This window comes from Ischnura elegans, chromosome 1, assembly GCF_921293095.1.
Source record: "Ischnura elegans chromosome 1, ioIscEleg1.1, whole genome shotgun sequence".
NCBI lineage: Eukaryota > Metazoa > Arthropoda > Insecta > Odonata > Coenagrionidae > Ischnura > Ischnura elegans.
In genome coordinates this window covers 5,300,880-5,317,593 of record NC_060246.1, presented here as the reverse complement: position 1 = coordinate 5,317,593, position 16,714 = coordinate 5,300,880, and the positions used below count along the sequence as shown (strand labels likewise).

Below are 16,714 nucleotides of genomic sequence, written 5' to 3'. Positions count from 1 at the left end.
AAGTGTTATTATTTAAAGAGTGTGTACATATTGAGATTAATTAAGATAACCAGTAAGATTTCAATATCACAAATTAAAATGCATTAACATCAGGCTCCTTTCAATGTGAATAAAATGCAGTGACATAGTGATTCCGCATGAAATTATTGAATACGACCTTGGTTTTCACGCTGTATGTCATCCCAGCATAATGGAAAAAACACAAAGTTCTTTTGTTTTAGTACTTGATGACAATACATGCACAAATTCAGGAGGTTCAAGACTGATTGCGTTGGAACATCATATCACCATCACTAATATATGTATTAAAAAACTTAAGCCAATTCCGCAAACAATGAAACACTTCAATTGCGACTCAGGTTTCACTCACCGAATTCACTCGTGCAAGCCAAGCCCTCGAGTATCCCGGCGCACCCCCACTTTTAAGCTACCTCGTGATGGGCAAAAAAAAACTTCCTAACACTTTTTGGGTGCGGTCTATTGTAGGAGCTCATGATTCGTTGCTAAATCGATAAATTTGATTGAAAAATGATAAATAAAGTTAAATAATGTTAGAAATGTAATTCCTGCAAAGGTTTCCTAGTTTCAATGCTTCTGGAGAAATAAAGGAAAAGAATTTGAGTGAAGATGGAACGCGGCATTTAAATTACATTTAAATTTGGAGGATTCGTGTAAACCCCGCACCCCCATTTTTTCAGCAGCATTTCCTGATAAAAGGTGTGCGGCTTCTACGGGTAAATACGGTAGTACACCATCGTCAGGTACAGACAGGGGTGGTCTACCAGTGTGGTCGCCAATCGCCGGGGGCCCCAAGATTAGGGGGCACTCCACAACGCTCATGTCTATCGTAAAATAGCGTGTAATTAAAAAATTCTCAGATTACTACATAGTTTGTTTTTTTTGAAATTGTAAAATTCTACGTTTTCATTTGTTGCATTTCATTTATACTTTATGCAAACTCATTGTAAAAATATTATGTAAAATATAAATACAATAAAGGTGTCGGGATATAAGAGAGGTCCATCAGCTGGTGGGATGCTTGTATGTAGATGGCAACAACTGATCTGAAGACTGTCTCCTGGTGATCTGGATGATGATTTTGCTCCTCTCCTCAGGGATGATTGGCTCCTCAGAGATGATGTAGGCAGGTTTCGGGCAGTCGATGGATATGTTAGCATCAAGGTTTGGTAAACGGACTTAAAATGTTTTACCACCCCTCTATAGGACCTTGCATGGGCCATTTTAAGGGGCCTGGAGGGCACTATGACTTGCATCATGACGCACAAAGATATGGGATGACGATGGTAGGTCCTTAAAGATAAAGGCATGCCGTGTGCCATGGTGTGCAGCTGGTCGAGGGCTTAAGCCTCGAAAGTGTTCCCAGAGCTCAGAGGTGAAATAGGTGGCGTTGGGGGTGGGGCCAGTGGTGGGGGAGAGGAACTCGCCTTGATGTTGTATGTAGTGGCTTGCCGTATACGAGCTCCACTGGAAGGGCTTGAATATCCGTGCAGATAGGAAAGAGGATTGCTGGCAGTACATATATCTACCCACTGCTGCATGTTGTGCCAGTGGATGGCAGATGTTAGTTGACAGTGAAAGCACTCCACCATCCCGTTTGCTGCCAGATGACGTGCTGTAAACTCCTGCAGACTGTGCCAGCTATATTGGAGAGCTGGTGGAAAAGGGCACTCTCTCTAATTGCCTGCCATGGTGCATGGTGATTTGCTGAGGCATGCCGAAGCGTGACAACCAATCCCGAAGGAAGGTACGTGCCACACTTTCGGCGGAGATGTCCTCCACAGGAATGGCCTCAGGCCACCGTGTAAAGCGGTCCACACATGTGAGTCAGTAGTTGTAACCACCCCACTACTGACAGACTTGACAAATAAGTGAGAAAAATACTATAAATAATTGGGAAGGGGTCATTTTGACCTCCGTCACACTCCTAGCGTTAAGTGCAAAGAGCACCACATGTAACAACACAACTCCAGAGTGCCACAAACTGTTTTTCAAATAATTGGTCAACAGATACGAGGCATGAGTAAAAATTCACATGAGAGAAATTACCAGAATTCTTAGACTGCTGGGACACGAGTACATAACCCTGTATTGCCCAAGAAAGGTCCCACAAGACATCAGAGGGACTCCTCACAATGCTAAAACATACCTGTGAGTTTTTTATAGAGCTCCCTCTGACCATTCGCAATGACCTTCCAGAGTATTCCCATGGAGTTAGCATATTTTTAGACAATCACTTAACTTATTATTAATTCCTAATTAAAAATCTATCTTAATTTTCGTTAATACCATCACAGCCCCTAGTAATGAATGTAAATGGCTACGTACAAATGAAAAAAAAACAACTAAATATTACGGATCATTATAAGCACCCAAAAACTCAAAAATAGAACTCTTGATAGAAAATATACATTTTATAATTATTAATTATTGAAAAATATGTTTGAACATTTAGAGAAACTGCATTGTTTCTGGGGAGTAGTATTGGAGACTTAATAAAATTGGGTACTTCACCAAACCACTGATAGGAGCTGGCGAAGATGAGGGAAGAACATTTCGAAGTATAATTTGTTTGCTGATAACTCCTTTGCTTCACAAATTTAAGATCACATACTTCCTTAATGACTGACGACAATCATAAAATCGATTTGGACGGTGAATAAAACACCCATGTGAGACACTATGGCACAATGTCCTCTATGCTAGCCAGCAAAGATTTCACACCACCACGGCTGGCTTCTTAATTATTGTTACTGCCTCCATTCTACTTAAACTTGGCTAAAGTTTTTTTCTATCCCCTAACCATAATCTCACAAAATAGCTCCCAAAGTATTACATATACAAAAAGATTAAAATGTGGAATTTGGGAATTTCGTCGGACTTACGATATCAAAGTCAACCATTACGGAATTCCCACTGGATTTTCGTATTTTTCCATGCTCATCAATTTTACCATAATTATGCAGTGGTTTTTTTTCTGAGTGAGCGATTTATATAGAGTCATGGACTGTGACACAGTCGTCAAAACTCTGATTGCCATTCTCTTTTGACGTATAAATAGTAGCAGATCTTTGAATCGACATCGATTATAGCCATCCTCATGTGGCAAATGGGCTTCGGGATATCTTAATACGATGTAATATGATGTTTATCCACAGAGAAAGAATGCTCTCACCTACCATCATGTCAGGGTAAACACTTTCTTGGTTCTTTTATGGTTCATCCATAGAAACTGACTTTGGAATGGATTATAGAAAGAATCTTCAGGTCAACTGCACAAATAATACTGGGCCTCCTCTTTTGACCGGAAAATAGTGGAATGGATAAATATTGACCTAACAATGCACTTACTGTAGAGATTAGAGATGAAAGTTGAAAGGTGCATAAGCCATCGATGAATAATATCCCCAGAAAACCATCATAGTAGCGGCCCTTGATGAATAACTCGTGTCATCAGTGGTCACGTAATCATCGAAGTCGAGTTCAAGAAGTGAAAGATAAGGTCGTTACATGTTATTAAGGGATGACTTAACTCCATTAGATCGAATTTGAAACAAGAAGTGTATGGATAAGAAAGGGAGTGAAACATCCTGTGAAGACTAATAACCCGGCTTTCAAGTTGGAGGTCCCAGCACCACATAAGCAAGAGAATGCTGACGAAGAAGCTTTCCCAAGTAGATTCAATTGACTCTTGCTAAAATTTCATGAGAATTTTCTTACTGTTGAGCAGAAATTCAAAGATTTCGATAATCATTTGAATCGACCATAATGAAAAAACATTAAATCGGGCAAAATTGACTTGTGTGGGAAATTTTTTTATGTCATTAAATGCGGAAACACTAAATGAGGATAATTTTTAAATTGCTCCTATAGGGAATAAATCGTGACCCATAAAATAAACACTAAAAGCGGAAAAACATTGAAGGCAAAGACCTTAAATCCGGATCGGACTGTAGTAATGAAAGAAAGAATTCTCCACTACGTTCAATGTCAGTTGTTACATTCAATTACAAACCCCACAGGATATTGTCCATGCATCAAAATATTTAATAAAATAATGTAACATGGTGATGATTGCTTGATGTGTCGATATACTAATGACACGTCCATCATAGCAGAGTCAGAGAAAGATTTTAATACGATTTTGGTAAATATGAGCAGGATAATGGATAGATACATATCAGCTGAAAATAAACGAAAAGACAATTAAGATGTTATTATGCAGTAGATGAGAAGTGAAAATGAATGTTAAAATAGGGAAACAAAAACTGGTGGAGGTGAATGAATTCTACTATGTGAGAAATAGAGCAACTAGCGATAAAAGAAACAGTTAAAGAAATTATTAGTAGAATAGCAGAGGCAAAGAGAGCATTTCACCAAAAGATAGATCTACTTACAGCAGGAAATTTAAGCAAATCAGTGAGGAAACAATTTATTTACTTTATTTAGAGAATTTACAAACTTACATTTAGAGGATACTTCTCTAGCAGAGTAAGGGATGGGCAAATACAGCAGCAGAGAAATCGAGGGTGGAGGCCTTTGAAAAGTGGTGCTACAGAGGAAAAGTGGGGATGGAATGGACCAACCAAGTAAGTATGCATGAAGAAGTATGTACTAAGGAGAGTAGGAGAGAAAACCTTGGGTAGAAGATGGGACACTTTAATTGGCCACTTGATGGGGCACTATATAGAATAATAATAGGTACATATTACCTAACTTAGGAGGATGTGTGGTGGGGAAGAACAACTGCAGAGTAGACTCCCATGTGAAACAAATGGAGCTGGTGATGTAAGGCAGACCAATTGTGAAGGAGTTAACGCTCGGGAACCCACATAGTACCGCAGAATGGCTGCAAATTTATTCTCATCTGAAAAAATGTATTCATTTCAAATCATGGTGGGAAAAGGTGTCTGGTATGCTCACATTACTGTTTGGCACATACGTAGTGACCCCACAGTTGGCCTTGAAGCCTTGGCCGATACGTCATCAAAGGAGTGGAAGCGTAAACAGCACGCATACCAGCAGCCAGTTTGCCAAATACTAAACTGGCGGAGACTTATGTATGCAGGCATTCTTGAAAGTACCATCAAATTCCTTTATCACGCACTTCTAGAGTGATTTTGAATTTCTCAACATAGGGTACCTTGGATGGTGTTGTAGGGAAGGAGACGGGCAATTAATTGAAAAATATCACCCAAATAGCACTGTCCGTTCCCAGAGTTTATCACATTTTTGCTACTCCATTAGGTACCATTTGATCTTTAAGAAAACTTACTTAGGATCAGGTAGTTATCATTTACGTTATAAAAGAAAGGTTCACCATCTTGTAACGAAAAATAAATTCTCAATCTCAAATCTCCCTATTTACCCATTATTTTGACTATTTTGACGTTTCGATTTTTCAATGTTGATTACTTGCTCGAGGTATATTGACTCCACACATATTTTTATTCTAAACTTCAAAAAAATGTTTTAAAAAACCGTTAAATGCACAACTAAAAACCAAAAAACGTAACATAAACGGGCAAAGTTGCTAAAAATATAATCTAAGAGGTATGAAAAATGTTAACTGTTTTCTAAAAGAGACATTATGTGAGTAAGGAACTTAAAAGATGTGTATCATGAATAAATAAAATATATCATGTTGAAAGTATTGAAGAATTATTACCAATGGGAATTGACTACAAAAAATTAAAATAGTATGAAATGCACGTACATAGTGATTGTATTTACACCCATCATTTCACATGGACAGATGTACGTAGAATTTTCCAGAGTTGGTACTCTCCATGACATTTGTTTATGTTAAAGAAATTCATACCCGAAAAATTACAGATGACAATATTGATGCTTCTAATATTGTCTTTAAAGAAATTTTGTAAATTGCCTGCCAGGGGAGATGCAGGATTTCTTTCTGGGGGGGGCACAAGCAAGACTGTATGCAGGATTTTGTTCTGGGGTGGCAAAGGATACCCCGTAATACAAAACGAATGCAATGACAACAGGACCGTATTAAAAATCCTGCATATTTTTTAAGGGTCTGGGGGTGGGGGGGGGGGACGTAGATCTGCCTATGTTGCGTGCCATTATTCAGTAACAGACATCATGATTGTTCCTGCTGGCACCTGACTCTCTCGCCTGAATTGTATTTGTATGTTTTGTATATTTTAGCTAGAAAATAAGTATGAAGAAAGTACTTTACAATGTACATCTTCTTCCCTATTTTAAACCTAATTACAATATTTCCTTAACGTACTTATTCCTTGGTGAAGCAAAAACACAGTACTATTCCACTAAATTTATTTAAATAAATAAATTTTGACAGCTTAAATAAATAAATTTTGTGGAATAGTACTGTGTTTTTGCTTCACCATGAATAGTATTCCATCGTTCCACCAAGTAACGCCCAAATCAGTTGATTTGACTAATTCCTTGATAGTGTTTAAGTGCAAAATTTTCACGGGGGTAACCTAGTCATACACAAAATTTTCAAAAACTGTATTCCAAGAGAAAAGAAAATATGCAATGCTCATGTTTGATCTTCGCCATCTATCTCCTCCGAGCCATAATTTTTTAACAAGTTAATATTAAATAAATGGATTAATTTCACTCAAAAGAATGGTTACAATATCACACACAATAATTATAGCTTAAAAGGATATCAATCATAGAAACAAGGCTATTTCTTATATTCTCAAAACATTGTACACAAGCAAACAAATGAAATCAAAATCATATCAAATGGATTACAAATTACATCATAAAATTAGGATGCCATGTCAAGAGAAGCTTTCAAGAACATTAAAATTAGAAAACATTACAAAGCGAGATACAGTACGTAGAGACAAAAATAGTATGTATTTAGGGTAACATAGTTTGATAATCATATTTACAGCAGTAAGATCTGACGCTTTCCTGGCGAATATATTCGAAAAAGGTTACTCGGGCTGGAAGCTCGAATAGCCTTCTCCGAATATTCACAGCAGTTCGTAATATTCTTTAGTCTACTCCACGATGAAAATTATCTTCACCGATCATTGAAATCCCTGAAAATAAGAAATAAAACTAGTCAATAAAATTAGCATACCACCAATCTCAGCATTAGTGTAAATGTGCAGAATTACGTGCCATCACTTTCAAAAGTCAGTCCTCACAGCTAGAGCACGGAGGCTCACTTTCCCCGAGCAGACTTATTATAAGTGCCTATGCCCTCTACGCATTGAAAGGGACAGTTTGTTTGAATCCCATAGTGGAAGGAGCCCTTTCTCTACATGACCTTTTATCGTCCCCAACTCATAAGGGAAATGCAAAGGCACACATAAGCTCACAGTTATGGAATTTTCCCTATAGAAGTAGAGTTTAGTGCCAAAATACATGTGTACTAAGGAAATGGATTTGCAATGAACTACACACATATATTATATCTAAAATAAATATCTAAAAATATACCTGAGGGTTATAAAAATCCTGCAACCTTCAGCATGGCAAGCAAAGACTTTACTGCAGTGGCGGAAAGGTTGGTTGCTATGCATTACATGTTATCAGAGTTCAGAGAGTAAAATTTAATAACAAATATGATATTTATTAAAGTAATAATTCAATGTTCTCAACAAACAGTCACTTGCGCCATTTTCACAGCCACTGAAACAGCCATTTGAGTCCTTGAAAGAGCATAACAGTGCTCTGACATCACAAACCCTGTCATCATGGAGCAATCGCAAGATGTTATCCGCACTTATTTATTAATTTTTATTGCACATTGGCATCCAATTTTCTGATCTTCTATTTAACCCTTCCACTGCCACTGTGCAAAGACTGCCAAGGCTATTTTCTGGAATTAGCAAGATCTCAGATTTCAAATTAATTTTATTGAATGCATTGAGATTTTTTCCCAATGCCAAAGACATACTTAGAACAATAAATGGATAATGGGAAGGTATTTATGAGACAGGAGTCTGTGAGCAAAATAAAATAATTTTTAAAAAAGTTGGGCCAATATATTGGCCCAGGGCAGTTATCATACAAGCAGAGAGGGCCGAAATATCAGCCTGCCGGCAGTAAAAGGTTAATATGACGGTGAGAGTCCTGATAGAGGGTGATCAGCTGGAAGAACACTTGTCCAACAACGAAAGAGTCATGGGTATGAGGTGGCACAGAGAAATAACCTGTCCCCTTCACTCTGAATGCCTAAGATTCACATGCCTGTAGCTTCATCTGGGGAGAGCTCCACCCTCACTTATCCAAACCAACTTTCAATGCTATCCCATTGACCTATCCCATTCCCAAGCTCTGGTAGAGCTTGGGAATGGGATAGGTCAATAAATTCTGGAGACACTCCTGGTGCTACCATGAGGCATGACAGATATTCCGATAATGCCAAGAGATCTATATGCATAGAACTCCCAGCATGAACCAATAGGCTCACAATTGCATTTCAAAGAAGCAATTGCCACACTCAAAGCAACCTAAGGTTCTGTCTCATTCACATAGATTTGTGCTTTGTACCTCCCAATAGTTCAACAGATGGCTTCATCAAAATCACTGGTCGGAATAATCTAACATGACAAGAGGAGTCTAATCCAGAGAGGAGCCCAAGGGATCTGGAGACATAATGATAACATATGCCATACAAGCATCAAATTCAATACTATAACACAACATATTTTTAATAACTTTTGCTCAGTGAAAAATGACTACGGAACCTTTCCACCCATAAGCAAGGAGGGCCCACATCACCACCCCAAACACCTACAAACTGAAGACTAATGACTAACATCCACGGGCACTTCTCTGTCATATGGCTCCAGGTCCATTTCTTCGTCATCCTCATCTTCACGGCTGTCACTTTCGTCTTCCTCTCCTTCCTCCTCCTCCTCCTCTTCCTCATCGTCTTCTTCCAAGTGCTGTGCGAGAGAAATTAAACGTGCACATACATATCTTAACACGAGAACCCAAGGACTGGTCACTTTGACCACTTTTGAAAGGTTAGGAACATATACAAATTGGGCAAGCATTGGCCGTCACGAATAGGTGCAGTGAAATTATCAGTTCCCTTTTGTTTCATTTTCATGAATTAGCTGAATGGAAAAGATGCGGTACATTTAAAACAGGTATTTCATGGTTTTGCAGAGATGTATAAAAACAAACATGGGGCCATTCCACTGTTACGTACGGGACATTTGTACTAATTTTTACAACTTTAAAATATTATTTCTGCTCCTAATATTTTTTGTATTTCATTGAAACAGCTATAAATTGTTACGTGTAGACCTAAACTATTTTTCAAGCTATAGTATTGGATTTAAGACTTTATTGTAACGGTTGCAAGAAGAAATAAGTGCATGTTACGTACGGGACAACCCCTTCTTTGGCTCATGTTATGAAAAATGATATTTCAGCTCAATTAGAATTTTCATAATGCTGCGCTATTTTTTTCATATACCTTAAAAATGATGCTTCAGGTATATATGTTTAACATTATCAACAAAACATTTTTAACTAAGTTACAATTTTTTTACCTTTTGTTACTTACGGGACAAGGGTGTTACGTACGGGACATCGTACACTGCAGGTTAAAAGTTATTGAAAACAGGCAGAGTTAACATGGTCAAAAACACACTTATCAGATAAGGTTGTTAAGCCAATTACAATAGAAGAAGATCATACGTTTATAAGCATTATTCTCTTGAATCAATTAACTTGTCTTATCTTAGCTTAATTATAATACAATTAATATATAAAAATATTATACAACTACTAAAATCTTGTTACAATGGTATTAATAAAAAAGACAATGAGAAAGATACCAGAGTTCATATTTTAAGATCTTTAATGTTAAATTTATATGGTCTTTTGTTGTTCTAACTTATATAATAACTTTAATCACCTCCGTCTCTTTATTGCATACAATACAATCGGGCGGCATTGGCCGCTTATAATGCCCTTGAGTTCAATTGATTCGGTTTTAACTTTGTGAAAATCCATGTTGAAATGAAAATATACAACCTTGGTATCTTTTCACAGGAAAATTTGTTGGTACAACGAGTTTATGCCCTTGAGGACCGGTGGGTACCATCTGGGGTGCAGCTAGGAATTAAGGCTAGAGGGGGTTTCAGGCGCAACTAATAGTGGGGATCTGGGGGTATGGATTACCTGCCAGGGCAAGAAGGAGGTGCAAGGGCCCCCCCAGAAATTTTTTAAGGTAAATGGTTCAAAATGGGGAGTTTTACGGCTTTCTGAGGGATATTTTATTAATCCTTAAACTATTCTACAAGTAATATTAATGAAATTAACTAAATTAGATTAAACTTAAAAATTTATCTGAGCTCTTGGGGGGGATTTATCCCCCAAGCCCCCTCCCCCCTCGCTGCACCACTGGGTACCATGACTGTACCTCACAGTTGCTTCTCTGAGACATTTTCTGTGATTTTGCTTCAAAATAAATCGCCATTATTTTGTACAAGAACCCACTGACCTCAAAATTCTGTCTTCACTTCAACAAATAGGTCTAAATTCAAGTTGATATCTCAAACATGTTTCTGCTTTGAAAAACTTTTGTGTTGCATATCACGTGAAAGCTAAGGATATCTGGTGCTGCTTGAACTTTGTACCAAGGCTTTACTTTGATGATGGTATCATTTATATAATCTTCATCCAACAAAATATACCTTAAAAAAACAAACGTTGAACAACAATATAAAACAACTTGTCCTTCAACAAACTTCTGAAGTGACTGCTGCAAAATCCTTGGCAGATTGAATAGAGCATCATTTTCATCCTCAACTAGTCTCTTGACATTCAGTCAGTTCTCCAGAATTGCATTCAGGAGAACTGATGTGAGCAGGATTTTTTTTTTGCTTAGGTTTGCCTGCTCTTCACAGTTGTTTTGTCCCTTCCATGCTTTTTCTTTGTCGGTAATATATTCACTCTGTTTTTTTCTCAATTAATTTAGTCTTCCTTTCTTTTTTTAAGAACCCATTATGATCATTTGCTTAGAGACCCATTTTCTTTCCTCTAGCAGCAGCAGTTGACTTAGGTTTTTCCACCACCATTTAAATACTGGAAAAACATTGAATTTCTAATCTTAGTTTCAGGCATTACTCTGTGGTGCTTATGTAAACTTACTTAAATAAAAATACTTCATGCAGTCCACATTGATTATTTTCTGACTTTGATCCCCTCGTAGTTATTAGTCACAAAAATAGCATGTGCTATAATCACGCATGCACTGAAACATATATGATGTGCTGGCTAAAGGCGACTGTAGATTCTAGTATCACCAAACATCTAATCGAGAACAACTATCCCAGTGATTTCACATCTGAGGTCTACCACACACTGAGACAAAAGAAACTGAGTTCCTACTTCCTGTCTTGAAGAACTGGAGAGTGACAAAATCAAAGGAAACAGTTATTGAGGTGACAAAATCAAATAAAACATAGGAGTTAAACAATCATGTTTTATCATTTCATTCACCTTACTTTTACTAACCCTCTCTACCCTCCCTCTATGCACCTAACATTTCACTCGTTCTTCTGTTTACTACAATGCATACTTTCAACCACAGCACCTACTCCTCTGCCACTTTGCAATTTTATGACATAAACGTAAAACCTGGCCCGTCTACCAACCAATGCAAAATTAGCCAACTTTTAGAGCCCATAACACTATTTTAAGTTTTTAATTACAATAGACCTAGACTTTTCTGGCCTAAATGTAAATATGGCTTCATTTTCTGTTTTAGAGTTAAATATTATCAATATTTAGTAATGGTATGACACAGTGAATTCATTTTTATGTGTATTGCACATTATTTTGCGTAATGTCCCGTACGTAACATTACGTATGAGATGGAAAGAAATTGAACATTAGGGTATGTTTAAATCCATTTCATATTTTTTTAACATTATCATCATTTGGTTTGACACAAAATATGTTTAGAAAATCATATTTTGAGTAGCTTCCTGTCACGGAACTAGGTGAAAAAAGAATTTATCTATTTTATGTTACGTACGGGACAAAGAAACAATGTATTTTTAAACACTGTGTTTTACCATTATATAATTGCAAAATTAATATAACTTAGAGATAGAAACTCTTATATGGTACTATATTTTGACATTATAATTACCAAGACAAATAAAAATAGCATTTACTCAAGCATTGATATGGCAACACAACCTATGAAAATGGTAATTTTTGAACAGCTGATGAAGAGTCGACTTTGAACCTAAGTTACCTAAATATTTAAGCATATTTGACTGAAATTCTTAGTAAATATTCATAATGTAGCCTTATAAGAAAACAATCATGACATAATAAGTTAAATATAAAAAAATATTTTTATTTCCAAAAGTAACCTATTTTCATGGTATGGCCCCGTACTGCAACACCTCTGAAAAGCGTTATGATGAGCCATATGCGTAATATTTCCCCCATATGGCAGACTAAATCGTTTTAACTACATCTTCGCTTCACCCCAGTACTAAAGTTTCAGCAACCCTTCAAATTGTCGGTTAAAATGCCCTTTCACGCCTTCCGAAGGTGTATGATGAGCGTTAGCCACCACTTGATGAAGTCTCAAAGAAAATGTACACATATGCCTTCGAAATATTTAAGGGTACTAGGGGTTCCATCCAGTGAAAATAAAATGAAGTCATTGAACTTACTTCGGCAGCAGTCTTTCCGATTGGAACCAAATCGCAGTCCTTTTGGGCAATGCTATTCAGCTAGATAAAATAGAAAATAATAAACCGTAAAAAAACCGATGCAAGCTTTACAGAAATGAGTAAAATCACATTCTCCCCGCATTAACGAACCCATGATTGATGTTCCTGCTCCAGCTGAAGTAAGTCATTTTCATCATCACACGGCCGATCAACACTAAACCACAACGGATCTGTTAGCTTTGGTATCAATTCCGGAAACAGCGGCAATGTCATTTTTACTACCTGATGCTGAAGAGTGACCAGATATTTATTCAAAATATAGTAAATGAGGACTATCAAACGACGTCACTTTCACATCAATTAATTGAAGTAAATGCAATGACCATAAATCAAACCAAATACGTCATTTGCTAACATGCCAAATTAGTAGAAGAAGAGAAACATAATACAGAATCCACAATTAACACACTTCAAGTGAAATAAAGGATTGAAATGATAACATCCGAGGATTTAACAAATGCCGCCGTCTCACTAAGTAATACATGACGAATTCCGTCAGTCAGCTGTTTTTTATTCGCCAATGTGACCAACATTAAAACTTTTCACCAAAAATTTCACAATTCAAACTGGCGCAGAATAAAGTAAGGTGGTATTCAAAGAGAGGATTTTCCCTAGTTTTGTAGAACGTTTTCCGTTTGCAATTTACCGCATTTATATTTAGAAAACTATCATTAAATAGACATACAAGCAAATGAATTATTTCGAAAAAACAAATCAGCCCATAGGTGATGGTTTTCCGGGTTTACACCGCGTTGATACATGTTTTGGACGTTCTCGTAAAGAAGAAATCAGATGGCACATTGGGACATTCAGTCTATCGTAAGGAAACGCATACTGATCGCTATTTGAATGCCAAATCACACCATCATCCCAGGCAAAAAGCATCAGTTATTAAAACTCTATATCATAGGGCATATTCCATATCGGATACAGATTCGCTCGCTAGAGAGAAACAACACCTCCTTACCACGCTCCAAGAAAATGGCTACGATCGGGTACTGATTCAAAAAATCGCGCGTAGGGAAGAAGAGAAAAGAGATGTGGCCTTGGACATTGCAAAGGAAGACCAGCAAAAGGCGAAGGCACATGCTCTCTTGCCATACGTGGCTGGAACGTCGGAGGGAACTTGCATATATTTCAGATATGATCAATAGCCCCAAAATTATATAAAAATATATGTTTGCATACCTCGGTGAAAGTTTTTTTATTATTTTATGACGTGGTTTGCGATATTTAATGCATCAAAGTTCACGAGAATTTTCAAATGCAAGTGAGAAGCGAAAACGCCCGATGATTGGCCGGTAGAAAAGTGACGTCATAGTTCAGTACGAGGAGGCACGGCGGCATGATAATAATAATAATAATAATAGTTTATTGACGGGAAAACCACCCAATTACAAAAATGCACAAATTAACACAAGATTGAAACATTTCCAATGCTCCCAAAAATACAGGAACAATCGCACAAACTTGCTGCAAAAACCAATAATAGAAAAAACAAACACAGCAGTCAAGAATAACAGATTGAACAGTCACACATCTCTCAAACAGTGGAAAACAGACACTATCACCATACACAAGAACAAATCATCCAAGTCATTGCACAAACAAAGGCAGCTCCCTCCTTAAATTCTTTGGATTTAAATTAAAAAGGTCAATGTTACTACATTTGTAGTTAATGCTCCGCATAGTTCTGGTTAAGGGTGAGTGGAAGGCGTAATTTCTATTAGAATGAGGGAGTGAAAACATGAATGTTTGCCTAGTGTTTAAAATGGGGACATGGAAACCCTATTGTAAATCCCTACAGGGAAATTCCCTACGGGGAATTGGCAATGGGGATTTTCCCCGCAGGGAATCAATCCCCGCAGGGAATCAATCCCCGCAGGGAATCAATCCCCGCAGGGAATCAATCCCCGCAGGGAATCATTCCCCATAGGGAATCCTGGGTACATTGTGTACAAATTGTATTCTAAATTTTCATTGCAGATATAACCGAGAGCAATGGATAAATACCCAATACAAGTATAACATTTCACTGACTTCATTGGAAGTTAATTTCCCTTAACATTCAATCACTTAAGCTTTTTTACATTAGAGGCAACACATACCTTAAAGTACAACTAATAGTTGAATAATTACTCCAAAATTAATGGGCCAGAACCTGCAGAGAATCATTGAATTTTATTAATTTTAGGCATATCATAAGATGCCTAGTAAATACAAAAATACAATCAAATAATGAGGAAATTATACTGTAACCTAAACATTGTATCCTCAAAAACAGAGTAGGATTTATTATAATGTAAAATATTGTGTGCTTTACACTGATTTCCTTCACTTCATTTTCTTAATGCTCTGAACAGTCTGAGGAATAACTACAGGCACTCTCTCAAAATGATAAATCCAAGTTTTCACTGGAGGTACTATCACAAACGTCACATTCAAAATTATTGGCAAGGATGGGTAAAGCAAAACACTTATTTTCAACTTTTATTGGTGAAGTTGCAATTGATCGAGAACAACCACTTCTTTTTTCGTGTTTGATCTTATACTTCATCTAAGTTTGTACCCTCTTTTCTGTAAAAGTGGGAGCCTCACTTGTGTTAGGAATAATGTGGTCCTCTAGCATCAATGGATACGAATTTTCTTCATCAGCCTTCTCGTTACCATTTCCGGGGAAAGCATGTTCCTTTTGCACCTCCTTGGGCTCTTCATGCTCCAGCAGGAGAATTTTTCTCTTCCTAATTACGGGACAGTCTGGAGAGACTGGGATGCTCTCATCCGGGCAATCTTATACATGTGGCGTCACTGTTTTCTTTATCATCAAAGGACCTTACATCATTTTCCAGTGCATGTAGTTTTCTGCATTCTCTTCCAACTGTAAGGCATTAGTGAAAATTTTACTAAAGACACAAATCAATACCTAAATGATAATGTTCATCTTAAATAATTATTGGATTGAAATTAGGGATTCATAAATCGTATTACTCGTGAAAGAGTAGATACACAAATTTGGTGATTTCTATCGAATAAAGAAAATGTTCCATTTACTTACATTTACCACTTTACATTCTCAGCACTACTATGCTGAAAAAGGCACCTTCCTCAAATCTCATCGTGCATCTTAGAGCCACTTTTTCCGGCGTTGATTTCATGGTGACTGAGAAAGTAATCTTCCAATCCCTTTTCCTAGTCTCCACTGCGAAACACGTATTATTTTCCTCTTCCACAGCGTAATTCGATGTAAATTTGCTTGTAAAAAACAAGATTTTCCAGCACAGATAGTTCACAAAATACAGTAACAACGAATGTAAACACAGTTTCGATAGTTTCGATTTTGTTTCGATAGCGATGGCTAGTAAGATGGCCGCCGGCCGTTCTGGCGGAAGTTTCGAAATACGAATTTTAATCCGTCATATTTAAATAAGTACGTGATATAATGGGTAAAAATTTGTAAATTAGGTGTATTATACGCCAAATATATATTTTCCGTAGTTATCAAAAGTTGTGCAAATACTTGGTTGTCCCTGTTTGCACATTTTGTAGCCTAGAATGATATATGGGTGACCACATGCATACGATACATACCATTTTTTGAGTAATTTAATTCAATAATATAAAAATTATACATAAATTACCCATCGTTTAAATTTAAACGGAAAACTCCTTTGACATAGGTAACATTACATCATGGAATATGGATTGAATCCAAATGAATTCCATGGTACATTTCCTTGGTAGTTATGATGGAAACTTCTACATGAAATCCATCTATGACCCATGTGGATTCCATTCCTTATATCCATCATGGATACATCCATCACTTTTCCACCATGGATTCCATGAACGAGTGTTGTCTGGGCAGTAAGGAATTATAATTCCCTGCAGGGATTTCTAATTCCCTGTTGGGAATTCTATTTCCCTGTAGGGAATTCTATTTCCCTGTAGGGAATTCTAATTCCCTGTAG

General features: G+C 37.0%; 1 protein-coding gene and 1 long non-coding RNA gene across 7 annotated transcripts; both read right to left on the bottom strand.

The window, feature by feature from the left end:
* Positions 1–6,688: 6,688 nt before the first annotated feature.
* Positions 6,689–13,243, bottom strand: LOC124155077 (anaphase-promoting complex subunit 15-like). 6 transcript variants are annotated; one of them, XR_006864122.1, is made up of 5 exons: positions 13,156–13,243; positions 12,837–12,974; positions 12,687–12,746; positions 8,721–8,921; positions 6,689–7,064 (listed from the first exon to the last, which is right to left on the bottom strand). XR_006864122.1 is itself a non-coding variant. In XM_046528827.1 (5 exons), exons 1-4 carry the CDS (start codon positions 13,228–13,230, stop codon positions 8,781–8,783), a joined length of 414 nt encoding a protein of 137 aa, XP_046384783.1. In that variant the 5' UTR covers positions 13,231–13,242; the 3' UTR covers positions 6,689–7,064; positions 8,771–8,780. The 6 variants fall into 6 exon arrangements, 5 of the variants coding, with proteins under 5 accessions (XP_046384783.1, XP_046384777.1, XP_046384799.1 ...); XM_046528827.1 differs by having other exon boundaries at positions 8,771–8,921; positions 13,156–13,242; XM_046528821.1 differs by having other exon boundaries at positions 8,793–8,921; positions 13,156–13,239.
* Positions 13,244–15,020: 1,777 nt separating this feature from the next.
* LOC124173875 lies at positions 15,021–16,322 on the bottom strand. Its single transcript, XR_006868805.1, has 2 exons — positions 15,802–16,322; positions 15,021–15,624 (listed from the first exon to the last, which is right to left on the bottom strand). It is a non-coding gene; the product is annotated as an uncharacterized LOC124173875 (long non-coding RNA).
* Between the last annotated feature and the right edge of the window lie 392 nt (positions 16,323–16,714).